The following is a 22221-nucleotide window of genomic DNA, read 5'->3' as shown; positions in this document are numbered from 1 at the left end:
GTTTTATTTTGGAGGCAGAAATGAACAACGTGGGATAGAAAACAGAGTAGGATTAAATGGGCGGTATTCTCAAAGGGTAGATAGTGGGGTTCCCCTGGGGTCTGTGCTGGGACTGCAGCTTTTTAACATTTATAAAATGGTCTAGAGATGGGAATAACTAGTGAGGTAATTAAATTTACTGTGACACAAAGTTATTCAAAGTTCTTATATTGCAAGAGGATTGTGAAAAATTGCAAGAGGACCGTACGAGACTGGGTATCCAAATGGCAGATGACGTTTAATATAAGCAAGTTTAAAGTGATGCATGTGGGAAAGAGGAACCCAAATATAGCCACGTGATGCAAGGTTCCACATTAGGAGTCACCACCCAAGAAAAGAATCTAGGTGTCATCGTTGATGATATGTTGAAACCCTCTGCTGAGTGTGCAGTGGCGGCTGAGAAAGCAAATAGAATTTTAGGAATTATTAGGAAAGGAATGGAAAACAAAAATGAGAATGTTATAATGCCTTTGTATCACTCCATGGTGCGATCACACCTCTGGTCACTGCATCTCAAAAAAGAGATAATGGAATTAGAAAAGATATAGAGAAACAAAAATGATAAAGGGGATGGGACAAATTGCCTATGAGGAAAGGCTAAAGTAGTTAGGGCTTTTCAGCTTGGAGAAGAGACAACCGAGGTGAGATATGAAAGAGGTCTATGAAATACTAAGTGGAGTGAAATGGATAGAGCATTGGCATAGGTACAGGTGAATTTGGGTAGGCCTATCCAGTCTAATGGCCCCCAAAGCACCCCATTGGCGGTGCTTCACTCCTCTCTCTCTCCCTCTTTCCCCCTCCCCACCTCTCCCTCCACGTCTACCTTTGAGCCGTTGTCTGCAGAAATTCCTTTAGGCACCTTGCGCCAGCCCTGTAGGCTTCCCTGTACCACGTCCCACCCTCATTGACATCACTTCTTGTTTCTTCACTGGGGGGGGACATAATAGATGGAAACCTGCAGGACCAATGCTTGTTACTTACATGAATCGCTGTTGGTGACGGCTTGGAAGTAGACCGGGGAGGGCAGGACTTCAGAGAGAGAAGGACAGATGCCGAGGGAGGAGATGATGATAAGCAGGGGTGGAGGGAAAGATTTTTAAAAAGCTGTGTTGTATGTACAGGGTGGGGGTAGGATGGGGCCAACCTAGGTTAACGTGGGGCCCACCCGAAATGGCAGGTCTGGCTACTCTCCTGGGGTAGAGATAAATAGCTTGTTTACTCCAAGGGAGGCATATGTGTTAGGTGGGGAGAGCCTGATAGACACGGACGGGGAGAGGGATCTTGGGGTGATAGTATCTGAGGACCTGAAGGCGATGAAACAGTGCGACAAGGCGGTGGCCGTAGCGAGAAGGTTGCTAGGCTGTATAGAGAGAGGTGTGACCAGCAGAAAAAAGGAGGTTTTAATGCCCCTGTATAAGACGTTGGTGAGGCCCCACCTGGAGTATTGTGTTCAGTTTTGGAGGCCGTACCTTGCGAAGGATGTTAAAAAAATGGAAGCGGTACAAAGAAAAGCTACGAGGATGGTATGGGAGTTGCGTTCCAAGACGTATGAAGAGAGACTTGCTGACCTGAACATGTATACTCTGGAGGAAAGGAGGAACAGGGGGTGATATGATACAGACGTTCAAATATTTGAAAGGTATTAATCCGCAAACGAATCTTTTCCGGAGATGGGAAGGCGGTAGAACGAGAGGACATGAAATGAGATTGAAGGGGGGCAGACTCAGGAAAGATGTCAGGAAGTATTTCTTCACGGAGAGGGTGGTGAACGCTTGGAATGCCCTCCCGCGGGAGGTGGTGGAGATGAAAACAGTAACGGAATTCAAGCATGCGTGGGACAGGCATAAAGGAATCCTGTGCAGAAGGAATGGATCCACAGAAGCTTAGCTGAAATTGGGTGGCGGGGGGAAGAGGGGGTTGGTGGTTGAGAGGATAGGATGGGGGAGGGCAGACTTATACGGGGTCTGTGCCGGAGCCGGTGATGGGAGGCGGGACTGGTGGTTGGGAGGCGGGAAATACTGCTGCACAGACTTATACGGTCTGTGCCCTGAAAAAGACAGGTACAAATCAAGGTAAGGTATACACGTATGAGTTTATCGTGGGCAGACTAGATGGACCGTGCAGGTCTTTTTCTGCCGTCATCTACTATGTTACTATGTTACTCTTTCCAAAAATACTAGGACTAGGGGTGCATGTAATAAATCTACTAAGTAGTAAATTTAAAACAAATTGGAGAAAGCATTTCTTCACTCAACATGTAAGTAAACTCTGGAATTTGTACACCCCGGCTTGAAATATCTGTGGTATGGAGCTTTATGTGTAAAGAGCAGCTTTATGAAATCCGCGTGTAAATGCTGCTGTTTACATGTGCAGCTGCTTGTAAACTAAGGGCCATGGAGGGGGGAAGTTGTCAAAGTGGGCTACTATTAAGATGGGTTATTTTATTTTCTAACCCCAGATATTAGTACATAAGTATTGCCATACTGGGAAAGACCAAAGGTCCATCAAGCCCAGCATCCTGTTTCCACCAGTGGCCAATCCAGGTAACAAATACCTGGCAAGATCCCAAAAAAGTATAAAACATTTTATACTGCTTATCCCAGAAATAGTGGATTTTCCCCTAGTCCATTTACTAATGGTCTATGGACCTTTCCTTTAGGAAGCCGTCCAAACCGTTTAAAAACTTCGCTAAGCTACCTGCCTTTACCACATTCTCTGGCAATGAATTTCAGAGTTTAATTACACGTTGAGTGAAGAAACATTTTCTCCGATTCGTTTTAAATGTACTACATTGTAGCTTCATCGCATGCCCCCTAGTCCTAGTATTTTTGGAAAGCATAAACAGACGCTTCACATCTACCCATTCAACTCCTCTCATTATTTTATAGACCTACTACTACTACTTAACATTTCTAAAGCACTACTAGGGTTACGCAGCGCTGTACAGTTTAACATAGAAGGACAGACCTCTATCATATCTCTCCTCAGCCACCTTTTCTCCAAGCTGAAGAACCCTAGCTGCTTTAGCCTTTCCTCATAGGGAAGCTGTCCCATCCCCTTTATCATTTTCGTCACCCTTCTCTGCACCTTTTCTAATTCCACTATATCTTCTTTGAGATGCGGCGAGCAGAATTGAACACAATATTCGAGGTGTGGTCGCACCATTGAGCGATACAAAGGCATTATAACATCCTCATTTTTGTTTTCCATTCCTTTCCTAATAATACCTAACATTCTATTTGCTTTATTAGCTGCCGCAGCACACTGAGCAGAAGGTTTCAACGTATCATCAATGACGACGCCTAGATCCATTTCTTGGTCCGTGACTCCTAACGTGGAACCTTGCATGACATAGCTATAATTTGGGTTTCTCTTTCCCACATGCATGACTTTACACTTGCTCACATTAAATGTCATCTACCATTTAGACGCCCAGTCTCGCAGTCTCATACGATCCTCTTGTAATTTTTCACAATCCTCCCGTGATTTAACGACTTTGAATAACTTTGTGTCATCAGCAAATTTAATTACCTCACTAGTTACTCCCATCTCTAGGCCATTTATAAATATGTTAAAAAGCAGCGGTCCCAGCACAGACCCCTGGGGAACCCCACTAGCTAGGTCTCATCGCACTTTTAGTGTGTGCTCTAGTGGATCCGCCTCCACTTCTATTCTACTATCATTTGGTGTACCTCAGGGCTCTGTCTTGAGACCTCAGTATCACCTTTATGCTGATGACACCCAGATCTATCTATCCACACCAGAAATTTCAGCAGGAATGCAGGACCAATTCTCAGCCTGCCTGTCTGACATTACTGCCTGGATGTCTCACTGCCATCTAAAACTAAACATGGCCACAACTGAGCTTCTTATCTTTCCCACTAAAACCACCTCTCCTCTTCCCCCATTCTCTGTCTCTGTGGATAACACTCTCATCCTCCCTGTCTCATTAGCTTGTAACCTTAGGGTCATCTTTGACTTCTCTCTCTCTTTCTTTGCACATATCCAACAGACTGCTAAAACCTGTCATTTCTTTCTCTGTAATATCACCAAAATTTGTCCCTTCCTTTCTCAGCACTCTACCAAAACCCTTATCCACACTTTTACCACCTCATTCTTAGACTACTGCAACTTGCTTTTCACAATGTCTCCCACTAAGCCATCTCTCTCCCCTTCAATTTGTTCAAACTTCTGCTGCATGACATATTCCGCCAGTGTTGCTATGCTCATATTAACCCTCTCCTCAAGTCACTTAATAGGCTGCCTATCCATTTCCACATACAATTCAGACTCCTCTTATTGACTTACAAATGCATTCACTCTGTGGCTCCTCAGTACCTCTCCACTCTTATCTCTCCCTACGCTTCTCCCCGGGAACTCCTTTCATTGGGTAAATCTCTCTTATCTTTACCCTTCTCCTCCATTGCTAGCTCCAGACTCGGTTCCTTTTATCTTGCTGCATCATTAGCCTGGAATAGACTTCTTGAGTTAGTACGTCACGCTCCAGCTCTGGCCATCTTCCATTCTACTCTAAAAGCCCACCTTTATGAGGCAGCTTTTAACTCCTAACTCATATTTACATGTTCAATACCCACATCTGTTTTATCATTCCCACCTTAAGCAATTCTCTTATCCCTTATTTGTCCGGTTTGTCATTTAGATTGTAAGCTCTGTCAAGCAGGGATTGTCTCTTACATATTCATTGTACAGCGCTGCATATGTCTAGTAGCGCTATAGAAATAAATATTAGTAGTACTCGTTGCATAAAGTGAGACCTGTGCTAAAATATGTTATGGCAAAATAACCCTTAATAATGGCAGCCCATGTTGATAACAACCCCCTTTATATCATGTAAGCATTTTTTGCTCTCATATGTTAATATTGTGTATTTATTAAACTTTATTTTTATTCTCACTTTTAACTCAACTAACCAGAAATTACGGGTATGTGACTTTTTCTTTTTAACAGTATGTTTGGGAAGCCCATGTTTGAATATCAGATCTTGAATCTATCTCGTTTATGACCAGTACTGGACAGATTTATTACGATCTGTGCCCCAAAGATGGCAAAGACAGGTCAAAGATCAAGTATGCATAGGTTATCAAAATACTATGAGTTTATTTTGTTGGGCAGTCTGGATGGACCATGCAGGTCTTTGTCTTCCACCATCTATTATGTTACTCTGGTGCTCTTTTCTGTAGAAGATGCCAAAGCAATTCTTTTTATGATATATATTTTAAATCCTGTAAAAGACTTTCACAGTAAGCTTTCAGAAATTAAAAATGCTAGTAGAGATTTTTGTTGTTGTTAGATTTTGATGTTTTAATGGTGTTAGGTGTAGTAAATTTTGAGTTTGTCACACAGTGGTACTTAAGGATCAATAAAATCAGTCTTAACCTATGTATTTTTAATTATAAATTCCTAAGAGATACATTTAAACAGAAAAAAAATATGTCTTAGTTTAATCACAGGAAAAATGATTCTGCAGATGTTGATAGTTGGAGGTACTGTTAAGTGTATATGTATTTGTTTGGAGGACAGAAAAAAGTGTTTGGAAAGCCGAAGCTATCTTTCCTTTTTATAGTGCAGACATGGCATTTTTCTACAATAATATATTGCTAGAGCTTCTATTCTGAGATGTTTATACATTTTAAAATTAGGTGTTCATTTTCCAACTAATTAGAGGGGTTTTGAGTCTACAAAAATCAGTGTTGATCATTGTTTTCATGCCAGGGATGTTATTAATGGGGATCCTTTTCTAGTGAAATCAAATATGTACATTCGCCCAGACAATTCCTAAGTGACACATTCAAGGCACAAAAATTGAGTGGAGGATACAAGTCAAGCCAGGGGAAGGGTGACAGAATATTAAAGGAAGTGATATTTTTCTGGTGTTTAGACAGGAAACAGCAATTTAGTTTTGTATATTGGGGTATTTTATCAGTGTGGATCAGTAAAGGCTAGGGCTGCACACTGTTTAAAAATTGTAATCACTCGATTAATCGCGTTTAAAATTTTTCATTTCATGATTAATCTCATAAAGCATCCCCCTCACATTTTCTCCTGTACAAAGAGAGGAAAACTACATTCTCAAAACTGACATATTTCAGTTACTTAAACTGAAAATAACATCATTTTTCTTACCTATTTTGTCTGGTGATTTTATATTTTTAATTCCTGTCTCTGGTTCTGCTTCCTTCTCGCTGTGCTCTGTTTCCAGGGCCTTCTGTCCACGGTTTCTCTTCTCTTCTCCTCCTTTCTTCTCCACTTCCTGCCCTATATCAGTCTTTCATGTTCAACATTCTTCCATTTTCTGTTGCCGCCTCAGTTGGCCTTATTGTAGGGCCACCCCTCAAGGGATGGGAAGAGAAGTGACTTGCTGCACATGAAGAGGAGAGAGGGGTGTCATGTTGCACATGAAGGGAAGCTTGGGGTGACTTGCTGCACAGGAAGGGAAGGGATGAGATATATAGCAGATATAGCAGAATTAGAAAAGATTCAAAGAAGGGTGACCAAAATGATTAAGGAGATGGAACTCCTCTCATACGAGGAAAGGCTTAAGAAGTTAGGGCTCTTCAGCTTGGAAAGGAGACAGCTGGGGGGGGGGGATATAATAGAGGTCTACAAAATACTGAGTGGTGTTGAACGGATACGTGTAAATCAGTTTTTTACACTTTCAAAAAGTGCAAAGACTAGGGGACACTCAAAGAAGTTACATTGTACTACTTTTAAATTGAACAGAAGGAAATATTTGTTTTCACTGAACGAATAGTTAAGCTCTGGAACTCATTGCCAGAGGATATGGTATCAGTGGTTAGAAAACCTGGGTTTAAAAAGGTTTGGACAAGTTCTTGGAGGAAAAGTCTATATCTGCTATTGAGATAGACATGGGGAAAGCCATAGCTTGCCCCTGGGATCAGTAGCATGAGTCTTGCTACTACTTGGGATTCTCTCAGGTACTTGTGACCTGAATTGGCCACTGTTGAGAGCAAAATACTGGGTTAGATGGACAATTGGTCTGACTCAGTATGGCTATTATGTTCTTATGCCTCTTTCTCAAATCTATCTAGTTTGCATCCATGGCAGCATCTCCCTCCATTCATAGGCCCCATCTCCTCTTCTCTTTCTATCCCCCTCCATCCATGGGCAGCATCTATTCCCTTCTCTCTGTTTCCCTTCCCCTCCATCCGAAGGCAACAATTCCTCCTTTTCCCCTTCCCTTAACCCTCCATCTCCATGTGCAGCAGTTTTCTCTCTTCTTTCTCCCCTCCCCTCCATGTGCCAGCATTTTCTTTCTCCCTTTTTTATACATTTCCCCTCTCTCTTGCTCTTCTCCTCCCCTCTGTTCAGGTCCAGCATTTCTCTTTGTTTCTTTTGTCCCCCTGCCCCCACTGTCTGTACCTCTTTCTTCCTCCTCCCATGAGTCTGGGTATTTCACTTCCCCTCCCCCCCAACCCTCTAAACTTACCTTTAAAGCCAGCTGCACTAAGAACACCCTGCTTTTCTCTAGCCCAGAGTCCTCCATCTGTAGCATCCTTGCAGGAAACAGGAAGTTTCGTCAGAGGAGGCATGACACTGCAGTAGGACGGCTCTAGGCTTGATAGAAACAGCATGTTTTTGGTGCTACAGTCTTTAAAGACAAGTTCGGAGGGCCACCAAGGGGAGGGAGAGGGAGAATGAGAGATGGAGTGTTCAAGGGGAAGGGTGACAGCAGGAGAGGAAGTGATGCTAGAAGGAGGGAGCATGAAAAATCCCAGAACATGGGAGGGGACAGAAAGTGAGAGAGAGAGATGAAGGAGCAGGGGGGCCTAATGCATTAATCATGTGAAAATTATTAACATGAGTTAAAATTTTAATGTGTTAATCACATTAATGTGTTAAATGTGCAGCCCTAGTAAAAATCTAAAATCAGAAGCTCTATATATAAGGGGAAGGACTGCAAAATACATAAAAATCTCTCTTTGAATTTTGATTTTGGGTTTAATCACTTGCCTTTCCAAATTCAGTTAAAAATCATGTAGAGGGAGGTGGAACCAGCAAGCCTACAACATTTCTTGGATTTTCATTGACACTAGCTGCATTTTGTAGTTTTTTTTCAAAAGCTGGTTGGAGCTCTGACAGGACCCCTGATGAATGCATTATTTGATTCTCAAGTGCATCCTGTAACCAAAGACAAAGAGCAGACCTTGATGAAGAAAATGCAGTCTTTATTAATGCTCCCAGGATACACTCTCAAATGCCCGACATGGCCATGTTTCTTCTAGAATACAGGCTGTGTCAGGGACATAACAATACTAAAATAAATAACATAAAAAACAATGTAAAAAGTTCAGCTGGTCACATATCGATAAATAGATAAATAAATAAACAATCCTTATACAAACCATCAGATGTTAAATGAATAAAAGTTAATTAAGAAAATTAAGAAACCAAACTATATCCACTAAAACAGTGCACCAGCATTACAATTTAAAACTTAGAAGGTAAAATAGTGATTAAAAAAACAATGAAATCACAGAGAATGGCTTACCTAGTTGGTGCAAATCTAAAAACTCCACCAACATGGATCACTATGAAAAAAAGATAAAAATAAAATTACTTTCAGCTGAACAAGAACGTTGTCAGATTTGCAATGACCTAAAATAGTTAACAAGGACTGAAGGGAAATCTTGCCTCTCAAATCTATTACATTTCTTTGAAGGGGTGAACAAACATGTAGATAAAGGTGAGGTGGTTGATATTGTGTATCTGGATTTTCAAAAGACATTTGACAAGGTACCTCATGAAAGACTCCAGAGCAAATTGGAAAGTCATGAGATAGGAGGTAATGTCCTATTGTGGATTAAAAACTGGTTAAAAGATAGAAAACAGAAAGTAGGGTTAAATGGTCAGTATTCTAAATGGAGAAGGGTAAATATTGGGGTTCCCCAGGGGTCTGTGCCAGGACCGCTGCTTTTTAACATATTTAGAAATGATCTTGAGATGGGAGTAACTAGTGAGGTAATTAAATTTGCTGATGACACGAAGTTATTCAAAGTTGTTAAATCGCAAGAGGATTGTGAAAAATTACAAGAGGACCTTAACGAGACTGGGAGACTGGGCATCTAAATGGCAGATGACGTTTAATGTGAGCAATTGCAAAGTGATGCATGTGGGAAAGAGGAACCCGAATTATAGTTAAGTAATGCAAGGTTACACATTAGGAGTCACCAGCTGGGAAAGGAATCTAGGCGTCATTGTTGATGAGACGTTGAAACCCTCTGCTCAGTGTGCGGCGGCCGCTAGGAAAGCAAATAGAATGTTAGGTATTATTAGAAAAGGGAATGGAAAACAAAAATGAGGGTGTTACAATGCCCTTGTATTACTCCATGATCCATGATGCGACTGAACCTCGAATATTGTGTTCTGGTCATAGCATCTCAAAAAAGATATAGTGAAATTAGAACAGGTAGAGAGAAGGGCAACGAAAATGATAAAGGGGATGGGATGACTTCCCTATGAGGAAAGGGTAAAGCGGCTAGGGCTCTTCAGCTTGGAGAAAAGACGGCTGAGGGGAGATATGATAGAGGTCTATAAAATAATGAGTGAAGTGGAACGGGTAGAAATGAATCGCTTGTTTACTCTTTTCAAATTAACTAGGACTAGGGGACACGCAATGAAACTAGAAAGTACTAAATTTAAAACAAATCGGAGAAAATATTCCTTTGCTCAACGAGTAATTAAACTCTGGAATTTGTTGCTAGAGAATGTGGTAAAGGTGGTTAGCTTAGCGGGATTTAAAAAAGGTTTGGATGGCTTCTGAAAGGAAAATTCCATAGAACATTATTAAATTGACTTGGGGAAAATCCACTGCTTATTTCTGGGATAAGCAGCATAACATGTATGGAACTTTTTCAGGATCTTGCCAGGTATTTGTGACCTGGATTGGCCAGTGTTGGAAACAGGATGCTGTGCTTGATGGATCTTTGGTCTGTCCCAGTGTGGCAATACTTATGTACTTATGTAACTCTTTTTGATTGTGTTTTTGAGGTTGTGGTAGACAGCACAGAGGTTGGCACAAGTATCCCATCAAGGTCTAGACAATAAGGTTGCTGACCCTTGTGTGTGCCTCGGAGAAGGTGCAAAAATGAGCACAGAAATATATGAGAATATATGTGTATAAAGGTATGGCAAAAAAAAGGTAACCTATTTGAGTTTTTTGCTATTTTCTTAGCAACCACTTGGAATTTCAACATGAAATTGTACTGCTTTTTTTTTTTTTTGTTACTATCTACGTTTATGTGCTGAGTGGAATGAGATTATCTTTAAATATGCTGACATTACAGACTTTTTAGCGTGACCACCCAGCGATTTGTAACATGCAAAAATTGCTTGATAGTAACACTAAAATGTTGGTAAGATTAACATAGCTTAAGATAATTAAATGTTTACTAGTGATAAATAAGTACGCAAAATTTCTCATTGAAATTCAAAGCGGTTGCTGAGAAAATGGGCAAAAAACCTCTAAGCGGTTACTTTTTCTTGCCTCACCCTGTATTTCCATTGCTATTTTTGTTTTGCTGCAGTTACAGAAAACTATTTTGTTGCACATTTTTATATTGCCTTATTTGTTCATCTCATTAAGTGTGGCACAGCACTGATGGCTCTTTACTCTGTCCTTGTCCCAGATGTTCAGACTCATTCTGCAGACCTTTGCAGACAGTGACATTGACAATTTGGATAGTCTAAGAAGTGCTGTTTCCTGCTCTGGTACAACCTTTTTATGTTTTGCTATGTATGTATGATCTTTAAGAATATGTACATAAGGTGATATTTCTTTGTTTTTGATTCAAAGTCAACTCTTATTTACAATGTTGGCACAAAATAGGTGAGGCAGAACTTACATCTAGGCTGGTAGTTATGGGCTCAACCTAGATTTATGCTATAGGTTTACCAAATAAATTGATTATTCCATTACATATCTGGATCCATACTTAAACTGGGAGCTCTTATTTATGGATTTTATATTCTTCTGGGATGGGATATTTCTTTTTTTGATTGATAGGTTCAACCCAAGTGCTAATGATGATTCTCTGTTTGGTTTTCTCTTTTTATTACTGCCCTTGAGAATCTGAGGAAATGCTACAAAAATAATTGGACCTTGCAAACAGTGACTAGTTTTCTATATTTTGTGTTTCCTGTTTTACCAACACTTACATTTTTTATGAGGAATGGTCTGACAATTTTTCATTTTCCCCTTCATATCTGTATTTATTTCCTTTCATATTTATACTGTGGATTTACCATGCTGGACAAATCCTGAAGCAAAAGACAAGCTAGAAACAAAAATAAAACATTCAACTAATTCTGGAACAGAACATTAGGTCAGTGCTCACCAGTCCTTCTGCAGACCCAACCCAATTCACATGGCTGCAGAAAGCACATGATCCCCAGGTAGTGCAGGACAGTGTCATGCTATGGAGCACCCATCCAGATTGCAACCCCCAAACATGGGTTTTGCAACTCAGTTTGGGAAGCTCTGCATTAAATGAAGAGTTGTGTGAATCAGAATTAGGATAGCTAGTAAATGAGCACATTTATCATATGAAACCAGGATCTTGGGGAAATCTTTAATTTATTTTTTAGTAGAAAGGAGTCACTCATTGTGCATTTGGTTGTGGAGTGGTTCAATCTTGGTAAATCTATTATATGACAGAAAGGGTATGTGATATATGTGTGTGTAATAATGTTTTATTATTCTTTCTTTATTAATTGAACTTTTCAAACCTGAAATCTGTTGGTTACTTATAGTGGCCCTAGAATATGTCTTGTATATTCATTTATAGAGGGTAAGACCCCTTGAAATACCAGTGTCCTTTGGAGTCTTACAGTATGGTACTTTGATTTTCTGATTTGATGCCTGATATGAATCTGTTTACCCTTAATATTACTGGAATCTAGTTTCAGATTAAAATTCCTTCATCTTGCTAGATCAGTCCAGACTGATAGGTTATGTACCCATAACAGAAGATGAAGGCAGAGAACTGATTAGTTCCAGTGAAATGACCTGTATAATGAGTGTTGCATCCTGGGACTTGTCAGTATTCCTCTGCCTCCAGCAAATGGTACAGGTCAGACTGGAGTAGCAGGAATTCTTTTTTTATAGACCTGATTCCCCAGAGTGTAGTTCACAGCCTGCACTCTAGAGGTTGAGTGCTGTGGAATTGCAGCATGAGCCCAGGCAGCTTTGAGGAGATGGCATTGCTTTGTGAGTAGGGAGGCAAGGCACTGATAGGTCAGCATAGGTGGTGCAGGTGATAATGGTAGAGTGTGTTGGAGCCAGCAGATCAGTAATGCCACTGGCTCCTACTGCCAGGTCTGTGGTAGAGAAGCCCAGTTTCCCAGTTTGTTACTGAAGACCACGGGGGAATCTGTGGGGAGGGTGAAGGCAATGGGAACTGCAAAGCCTCAGGGTGGCAAGGAAGTCCTAGCGTCCTTGAGAGTTGATTCTTTTGCCCCAAAATGGCTGAGGATCTTGAGGAGGCTTCCCAGGATTGATAGGGTTCTCATCCAGCCTTTGGCTGCTTCTGTCAAGGACAGTTCACCTGGAGGGAATGCCCTTCTTAAACCCAACAAGCTTGCTCTGTAAGATGATTCCCCAGTGATCTGGCAGTTCATAAGGGAGTTATTTTTTCTCATTGATCAGGTGGTTTCTGCTCTATGTATTTTCACTGCAGCACAGAAAGAATCTTAAAGAAGGATCCCATCTTAAAGGTGTTAAAATGTCACTCTAAGGCCTTTCCTTTGCATGGGGCACTCTTGCAAATGGTTTTGGTGGACTAGCATGTGGCAGACATAGTTCTTCAGTGCACAAAGTAGAAGGGCAAATTATATCTACTCCCTGGAGCTGACTGGAACATGTTTCCAAGGTGGATACCTTAATGATGGCTATAACTAAGAAGACCACAATCCCTGTTGAGAGTGGCTTGGTCCTTAAGGATCTGCATGATAGAAAAGTTGAACTTCTTTTGAAGCATTTGGTGCCTGAGCCATGGCTATGTGTCCAAGTTGGTATTTCAGTGATCTTAACAGTTTCCTGCTTCCCCAAATGTTACCCACCAGGAGTTGGGCTACATTCTTGGCAGAAGCCCGCTATGATCTCATTCTTATCTACTCATACTCAGTGGCTTCTGTCATGGTTGCCTGCCAGTGTCTCTGACTCCTGTATTGGTAGATTCAATGTATAAGTCTTCCATTACACATGCTGGCCTTCTGGGGACATTTGTTTAGGGAGAATTTGGACAAACTGATTAAGGACTTGGGTGAAGTAAAGTCACAGAGAGCCCAGAACATCAAAGCTCGCTGTAAGTTCAGAGGTTCTGGGAGCAGGTCTAGGGCCAGAGAGTGGGGCCATTGTCAGCATGGTGGAAGTCCACTGCTTCCTCTTTGGGTTCAAGACAAAGGTGTTCTAAGGATGATATAATGCAAACAAGTTCTGTAATGCATTTAAAACATGGTAATCTAAGTAAGCATTGCATGACTGGGTGAGGCTATCAAATAGCAGCGAGATCTAGGCATGATCATAGGAGCTAATCTCAAGGTTACAAAAACCTGTGCCAAGGTGGTTGCAGCAATCAGAAGAATGCTAAGATGCAGAAATTAACAGAAGCTTTTTCAAACTTTTTTCTACTTCTGCATCTTAGCATTCTTCTGATTGCTGCAACCACAAACAACAATGTTAATGTTTGTTTATTATACAGTTTACTATACTGCTTAATTATGATAATAGATCACTGCAGTTTACAAATTATCATAAAACATTGATATCAATTGAAAAGAACTCCATTGCAAAATAGGATAGAATCCACCCACACAATACAGAAGCAAAAGCAAAAAGCTTTTGACGGTTTTGCTAGGCATTGACTACTGAAGACGCATCAGTTTGAGACACTGTTTTCATTTCTTTTTGATAGCATCCAAAGGTATTTTGTTTACAGTTTTGTTTAAGAGAGTTGATATCCATCTGACCTCTGACACAGGTGAATGAGTGCCGACACATGGCCCATGTTGGGTCTCATGAATAATGGACTCTCGATTATTCCACTTCCGAAGACCCTTTTTTGCTTTTGCTTCTTTGTTGTGTTTGTCTGCATTTTTGGATCCTCTCTTTGCTATTAAGAAACATGATACAACATAAACATTCTCATCCATCAACTGGTTCCCAAATCTGGTCCTGGAGGCACCCCAACCAGTCAGGTGTGGGAGCCTGAGAGCAGCGTCAGGGGAGTGTGAGTCGTGCCACCATCAGCCCACAGCGGGTGTTCAGCGTGACGGGGGTTCCACTCAGGCGTCCGGTGAGTCGGAAGCGCAGGGGATAGTTTCGGTGGTTTCCTCGGGGCAGTTAGTGCAGCGTGCGTTGGCGGGCGCCATTTTTTCCTCTCGGGCGCGACCCGCTCCGCACATGGCGGTTGACAGACAGGAGGCACAGCGCGCTTCTGCGGCACAGGCTCTGATGGAGGAAAGCAATTTAGAGGGAGCAGGGGAGTCCCTTTCAGTTCCTTTTTCCCTGGATTTTGTTTCATTAATGCACAATGCCTTTCAGGCAGGAGCTTCTCTTTAGGCAGCCCCGTCTCTTCCTCAGCAAACTTCGGTTGCTACAGCCTCTCAGTCTTTCCTGCCAAAACATCCCCGGGTGGAGATTTTGGATCCCGAGGAGCTATCTGACACAGATGGCCTGGTTTTGTCTCCGGGCTCTCCCTCAGAATCATTGGATTTGGCAGATGAGGTCACCCTGCCTTCTGAGGAGGGGGTTGACCCGATGGCTGCCCGCCTTTTTCGCAGGGAAGAGCTTCCCTCCCTTATTATTAGGGCTTTTGAGGTTTTGGCCATTTCACCCCCTGAATCATCAGGGGGAACAGGTCCGGTGCCCTCTATTATGTCTGGCACCAAATGCCCACCTCTTTCCTTTCATGTGCATGAGGCCATGAAAATCCTTATTTCGGCGCAGTGGGATATGCCGGACAGTGGACTTAAGGTTGCTAGAGCTATGTCACGTCTTTACGCGCTCCCTGCTGCTGACTTAGACTTGCTGAAGGTTCCTACGGTGGATTCATTAATCACACCAGTCACTAATAAAACCACTTTCCCTGTGGAGGGTGGCACGGCGCTCAAGGACCCTCAGGATCGTAAGTTGGAGACTTGCTTGAAGCTGTCCTTTGAAGTAGTGGCCCTTTCCCTGCAAGCTTCAGTTTGTGGCTCCTTTGTGGCGCGGGCATGCTTATCGTGGGTACAGAAAGCCTCCTCTCTGGAGGACCTCGTGGCTGTTTTGCTGGCCTTAGAGTCCAGTTTAGCCTTCCTTGCGGATCTTCTTTATGATTTTTTGAGGGCTTCGGTGAAGGAGGTTTCCCTAGCGGTCACCGTGCGTCGCTGGTTGTGGTTGCGACATTGGGCTGCAGACGTGGCCTCTAAGTCACGGCTGGCAAGGCTTCCTTTTGGGGGAAAGCTTTTGTTTGGGACAGACCTAGAACAGATTGTGAAGGACATCGGCGACTCTAAGGACCAGCGCCTCCTGGAGGACAGGTCCAAATTAGTGCGACCGGGCGGGACCTAGACCTAAGTTTAGGGATACATGTCGTTACCGTCCAGGTCGCGGGGCCTCTTTTCAGAGAGGAAGGTCTTCTCAGAGACCTCAGCCCTTTTGAGGTGACAGGTGGGCGTTTCTTTCCGGTAAACAGAAACCAGCCCGCAGCCAGGTCCACCCAATGATGGGGCCCTGGTCCATCTCCAGCCAGTTATTGGGGACAGGCTGTCCCTATTCCTGGTGGAGTGGACCAGGGTTACATCCGACGGATGGGTCTTGGAGGTTATCAGAGACGGCTACAAGTTGGAATTGGCTCGTCCGATAGTAGACTCGTTTCTGGAATCTCTTTGCAAATCTGCCAAGGTACGGGCAGTTCGTCACCCCCTCCTCAACTTACAATGACTGGGAACCGTCCAGCCTGTACCCCCAGCAGAAAGAGGGTGCGGTCGATACTCCATTTATTTTGTGGTGCCAAAAAAGGGCGGTTCTTGGCAACCCATCCTAGATCTCAGGTGCGTGTACAGGTCCTTACGGGTTTGGCATTTCCGCATGGAAACCCTCCGCTCGGTGATCGCAGCGGTACGGCCAGGGGAGTTTTTGACGTCTCTCGATCTCAGAGGCCTATTTACACATTCCAATTTGGCCTCCCCACAGGCGTTTTCTTCGCTTTGCATTGCTTGGTTGTCATTTTCAATTCAAAGCGATACCCTTTGACCTAGCCATAGCACCTTGGACATTTTCCAAGGTCCTTGTCATAGTGGCGGCCTATCTCAGAAAGGAAGGGATTCAAGTCCATCCTCATCTAGACGACTGGCTTGTGCGGGCGTCTTCTTTCGAGGAGAGTCGACGGGCAACTGACAGAGTGTCGGGTTGCTTCAATCGCTTGGTTGGGTGATCAACTTCCCAAAGTGCAGCCTTACGCCCTCCCAGACGCTGGAATACTTGGGAGTGTGGTTCAATACCCGAACAGGGATAGTTTCTCTTCCTTCAGCTCAAGCACAGCGGTTGCAGGGTCAGTTGCGAGCTCTGTTCCAAACGCCGAACCTGCAGGCTTGGGACTATGTACAAGTTCTGGGTTCCATGGCCTCCACCTTGGACGTCGTACAGTGGGACAGAGCTCACATGTGCCCCCTGCAGTGGCACCTTCTGAGCTGTTTGTATCCTCTCTCGGAGGATTACGAGGTTCGGGTGCCATGTTCGACCCGTCTGCACACAATCATGCACTGGTGGTTCATTCAAAAGAATCTGGTGTTGGGGATTCCTAAGCAAACCCCGGAATGGAAGATCGTGACCACGGATGCGTCGCTGTCTGGTTGGGGGGCTCATTGCCTCCAACAGATGGCCCAGGGCATTTGGACCTCGACGGAGGCGTCTTGGTCCATCAACCGCTTGGAGTTGCGGGCGATTCGTCTGACCCTTCTGGAGTTTCTGTCTCTTCTCCGCAGTTGCCCAGCTTGAGTTCTCAGGGGGACACCAGGAGTGCACCACTAGCACGCGAGGCGGCCCTGATCTGCCGTTGGGCAGAGACTCATCTCTCTCTCTTGACGGCAGCTCATATAGTGGGGTCACAGAATGTGCAAGTGGACTTTCTCAGTCGCCACCAGTTGGAGCCGGAGGAGTGGACACTCTCCCCTCTGGCCTTCGATCAGATAGCTGCCCGTTGGGGGATGCCGGTGATGAACTTAATGGCCACCACATTCAATGTGAAGAATACCCGTTTCTCCAGCAGGGGAGCAGAGCTGAGCTCAGAAGGCGTCAATGCCCTTCTACAACCTTGGCCCAGGGGCCTGCTCTATGCCTTTTCCCTGTGACCTATGGTGGGCAGGTTACTGACTCACATTGCCAGTCATCCCAGTCGAGTGATCCTGGTGGCCCCAGATTGGCCCAGATGTCCCTGGTATGTGGATATGGTCAGGCTCCTGTTAGATCGTCCTCTCCAGCTCTAGGCGCAGGATGGTCTCTTGCTGCAGGGACCAGTCATGATGGAGGATCCCTCCCCCTTTGGTCTTACGGCCTGGCCCTTGAAAGGGCGAAGTTGAGAAGGAAAGGGTATCCAGACGCGGTTATCGCTATGATGCTTCAGGCTTGGAAAAGATCCACCCTATGCTAGGGTGTGGAGTCCCTTTGATTCGTGATGTACGAGTTCGGGATTGTCTTCGGCTTCAGTATCGGATATCCTCGTGTTTCTTTAGGAGGGTGTACAGAAAACACTCTCGTTGAGTTCTCTTAAGGTGCAGGTGGCAGCTCTGGCATGCTTTAGAGGCTGGCTTCAGGGGGCGTCGATCGCCTCCCTCCCAGATGTGGTTTGTTTTTGAGAGGTGTAAATTCGGATGCGTCCTCCGCACATGCCAGTTCTGCCATCCTGGAACCTTAATCTAGTTCTCAAAGCACTTCAGCTTCCTTCTTTCGAACCCTTATCGGGGATTAAGGTTAAGGATCTTACCTTGAAGGTGATTTTCCTAGTAGCCATTACTTCGGCTCGGAGAATTTCAGAGTTGCAGGCTCTTTCTTGCAGAGACCCCTTCCTTCATTTTACGGAGGCGGGGGTATCAATTAGGACAGTTCCTTTGTTTTTGGCCAAGGTGGTTTCTCATTTCCATTTGGGGCAGTCTCTGCATTTGCCGACTTTTCGCCGGGAAGATTACCCCAAGCAGTTCTGGGCTCTTCTCTGCCTCAACGTGAGACGGGCTCTTCTCAGGTATTTGGAGGTGACGAATGAATTTCGTCTTTCTGACCATCTCTTCGTCATTTTTGGAGGCAGTAAGAAGGGTCATATGGCTTCCAAGGCCACCATAGGCTGTTGGGTGCGGGAGGTCATCACTTTGGCCTATGTGGCATTGGGCAAGCACGCCCCTGCGCAAATTTGTGCTCATTCTACGTGAGCTCAGGCTTCCTCCTATGCAGAGTGTGAAGAAAGGGGATAAGGGAACAGAGAGGGGTGGTACCGGCGGAGGAGAAGATAAGGCCCAGAGGAGGGGACAACCCAGATTCTTAGCTCAAGGAGTTTCACATGTCAGGAGAAGGCAAAGATCATTTTCCCCAGAGGGCTGGAGGCAGGGTAAAAACTACGATTCCCAGCAGCCCTTGAGGAGGTCTTACAACAGAATCAAAGACTTCTTATCCCAGTAGACCCTGGTGGAGCCCAAGGGAAAGGCAAGTAAAGATGAAACCCAAGACACGGTCGGGAGGCCAGGAATGGAGAGGGAGCCTCTAAGCAGAACTAATCAGGGGGAGGAGGATCAGCTGGAGAATGGGTGGGGCGAGGAGCCCATGGAATGGAAGGAGGAAGTGAGGCAAGAGGAGCCGATGGAAATTGCAGCTCTGGCAAGATCCAAAGGTAAAAGGTTCAGACAGCAGGTAACCGCTTGGTGCGGGGTCTTGGTAAACAAGGGAAGGCAGTGACTATCGTGGAGGAGCCAGGAAGCGACGGGGTCAAGTGGGAGGAAGCCACGAAATAGAGCTGGCCAGAAGAGGGAGGGGACCTCTGGGAGTGCTGTGCCTCTGAACTGCTGATGGGATTTCTAAACTGCTTGTTTGAACTGCCTGTTTGGAAGTGCTTGTTTTCTTTGAACTGCTTGTTTTTCTTTGTGAAACAGTTTTTGCTTTTGTAATTAGTTATTTTGAATTGCATCATTGGGGCTGCTAAGATTCATGTCCTGTTGGTTTATGAACTACATTTTTGAAGCTGTGGAGATTCCTGAAATGCATTATTAAAAACTACTTTTTCTAAACTGTTTGTTTTGGGGATTGCATTCTTGAAACCTCTGGGATAATTTCCCTGGTGGGTATCTCGGAGTTGTGCTGGAATAGTACCGCTGACGTACCACAGGTCAGAGGGTACACCTGGAGGATTACAGGGAGTTGTACCTAATTGGAATATCATATAGAAAACTTGTGCCGGAGGCCAGAGTTTTCCTGAGAGGAGCGGAGGGATCCTCCACAAGAGTCCCGTTTGGTTTCTCTGGAAGGTATCTGCAGAGCCGCTACATGGGCTTCGGTCCATACGTTCACTCATCATGATCGGGTGGATGTGGCAGCTCGGCAGGATGCGGTGTTTGGCTCGTTGGTGATTTCTGCAGGGTTGGGGTGTCCCGCCCTACTTGAGGACTGCTTGGGTACACCCCACAAGTCTCTGGATTGATCTGTGGGACGCTATAGAAGTAAAAATTAATTCTTACTTGATAATTTTCTTTCCATTAGTCCCAACAGATCAATCGAGAGGCCCCCCCCCCCCCCTGGATTTACTGTCTGCGGGTTTGTTTCGGTTGGTTGGTTTTTTCGGGTTTCGTTGTTCTGAATGTTCTTTCTTTTGATTAAATAATAAAAACAAATAAATTTGGAAGTGGTGGAAGTATGTTGGGCATTTGGTCTGACAATGTCAGGAGAGTTTTCTATTGTTTCCATTCCACTGCTTTGGTATTGTTCATACTGAGGTTTACTTGGCTGTACAGGTCCACATATAGTAAACCTCGGAGGTTCTTTCTATCTCCACCTGCTGGTAGAGGGACACAACCCACAAGTCTCTGGATTGATCTGTTGGGACTAATGGAAAGAAAATTATCAGGTAAATTAATTTTTCCAAAAGGATCATTTTTAATTTTGGAAGCTGTATCTTAAAAAAACAAAACAAAAACCTAGAAACAAAGCAGTCCATGAAAGGACTAGCAAATTGCTTATCCTTGGGATTAAGTGACGTGGAATCTTGCCACTTCTTGAGATTCTACCATTTATTTATAACTTGGACTGGTCGCTGTTGGAAACAGGATACTGATCTAGATGGACCCTTGGTCTGATCCAGTAGGGTCCCCCTCATTCTAAATGAGAGAATTTGTTTTTGTGGGGGAGGGGGAGATATGATAGAAGCATTCAAATATGTTAAAGGTGTAAATAATAATAATTAAAAAAGGAACAAGCATTCAGAGAAAAGAGTTTGATATGGGGCAGAAGGCAAGTGCAATCAGAAATATGGAAAAATGTCTTCAGTGTGCAGAAGGAATTATGCTTACATTGAGACAAAACAAATACTAAGATAATTAATGAAAGCCAAAGATGAGGATATGAAGGTAAATCCAGAGATCAAGTAGTGACTACAGTATTGCAACAAGAAATAAAATGGGCAAACTAGGTGGGGATAGCCGCCTGTGCTATTTGTTTCCATGTAAGTAAATAATTTTTATCCTTTTTCCAGAGACAAGGAATTGATGACCAGTCATATGAAAGGTGTTGAAACCGTCCTTCATAAGGTACAGTACATTTTTCAAATATTTTTGTTACAAAGTTATAGCATCTAAAATTAATTATACATTTTCTAAATACCTAAATGTTTTGTGTTAAAGTATGTGAACAATAATGGATTTGTAGCTAGAATGTGTGACTATATATCAGACAGATCCTGTGACCCAAGCTGAAGGCTTCTTTCTAGTAGTACCTCACTTTGACCTGAATCCAGGGCTGATGATACATTGTGCTTTAAAAAATGGTATCCAGTCCTCTCTTTGGAGTCTGGTAAGTGGGGTCCCTCAGGACTCCTTGCTTTTCCCATTATTCAGTTTATTTATGAGCACACTAGATTTGCTTTATTTACAGCGGGAGTCTACCTTATCTCATTTGTAGATGACATTTGGTTACACCTTTGATGTTTAACCTTCATTGGTTACTGATACAAGCATATACAAAATTTCCTGTTTTAATCATAAATTTCTCTTTGGACAACTGCCAAACCAAGTTCTTGCATTTCTAACTAGATCCCTATCAGTTCACACCTACAGAGCTAATGGTTGTTTGTTAAATTTTCCTTGGACGAAAGGTGATCATCTTAAAAATTAAATAGCTCTTTTCTCTTCCCAGCTGCAACTATTTGGAATTATTTACCTCTTGAGGTCAGAAACCGCAAGCAATTGTGTGATACAGCAAGTAAGGGTTGAGGGTGGGCCTCACAATAACACTGCCGGACAAAGATGTAAAAATAAAACAAGTTCTTTATTAACAGAAACTTGAGGCCATTTATGTCACAGGGCCAGGAACAAAAGATGAAAAGTCTCTTTAGTTTAGATAACACAGTCTTACCCAGGGCCTGCAGCTGACAGGGTCCAAAACGCAGTATATGGCTGTTGTCCTCCATGCCCCAAACACAGCCTCTCTCTCTCACTCTCAGTTTCCAGGTTTGGGCTCCAGCCAGACCTCAGAACAGGGCTTAAGTCTCAAATCCAAACATTGGCTTACCTCAGCCAGATCACGGTCACTAGACATAGGTTGTAAAGTCATATGCTGGGGCTTCAGTTCTTCCTTCCCTGGGCCTCTTTAACCCCACTCTGGCCCTGCCTTTTTTACTTTCTGTTTCCATCTTACTTCCTTCCTGGGAGGGACTAGTGGTTAAGGTGGCTCAGGCTTTCTGAGGGACTATTTTTAAGGGGTGAGGGGCAGTGTTCTTTATACTCCCTCACAATTGTTTTCCAGAAAAAAATTAAGACATTTATTTTGATATATTTTTAATTGATATTTCCAGTTAATGTCTTTTTGGCTAGGTATATTATAATTTTTATATTATTTTATATTTTTGGATGATCGTAATCCATGTCAGATGTTTTGTATATGCTTAGGATCTTTTGGAATGGGCAGTTAAT

At 43.6% G+C, this 22221-nt stretch overlaps 1 protein-coding gene across 1 annotated transcript in view; it reads left to right on the top strand.

The window, feature by feature from the left end:
• Positions 1-22221, top strand: part of CCDC171 (coiled-coil domain containing 171) — a 665674-nt gene that overhangs the window by 440892 nt on the left and 202561 nt on the right. Inside the window, 1 exon segment of the mRNA XM_030194229.1 lies at positions 20787-20841. Within this exon segment, the coding sequence (XP_030050089.1) occupies positions 20787-20841 (55 nt within the window).

The sequence above is a fragment of the Microcaecilia unicolor genome, chromosome 2 (genome assembly GCF_901765095.1).
Source record: "Microcaecilia unicolor chromosome 2, aMicUni1.1, whole genome shotgun sequence".
Taxonomy (NCBI): Eukaryota; Metazoa; Chordata; class Amphibia; order Gymnophiona; family Siphonopidae; genus Microcaecilia; species Microcaecilia unicolor.
The sequence above is the reverse complement of the archived record's forward strand: the minus strand, read 5'-3'. Positions and strand labels throughout refer to the sequence as shown.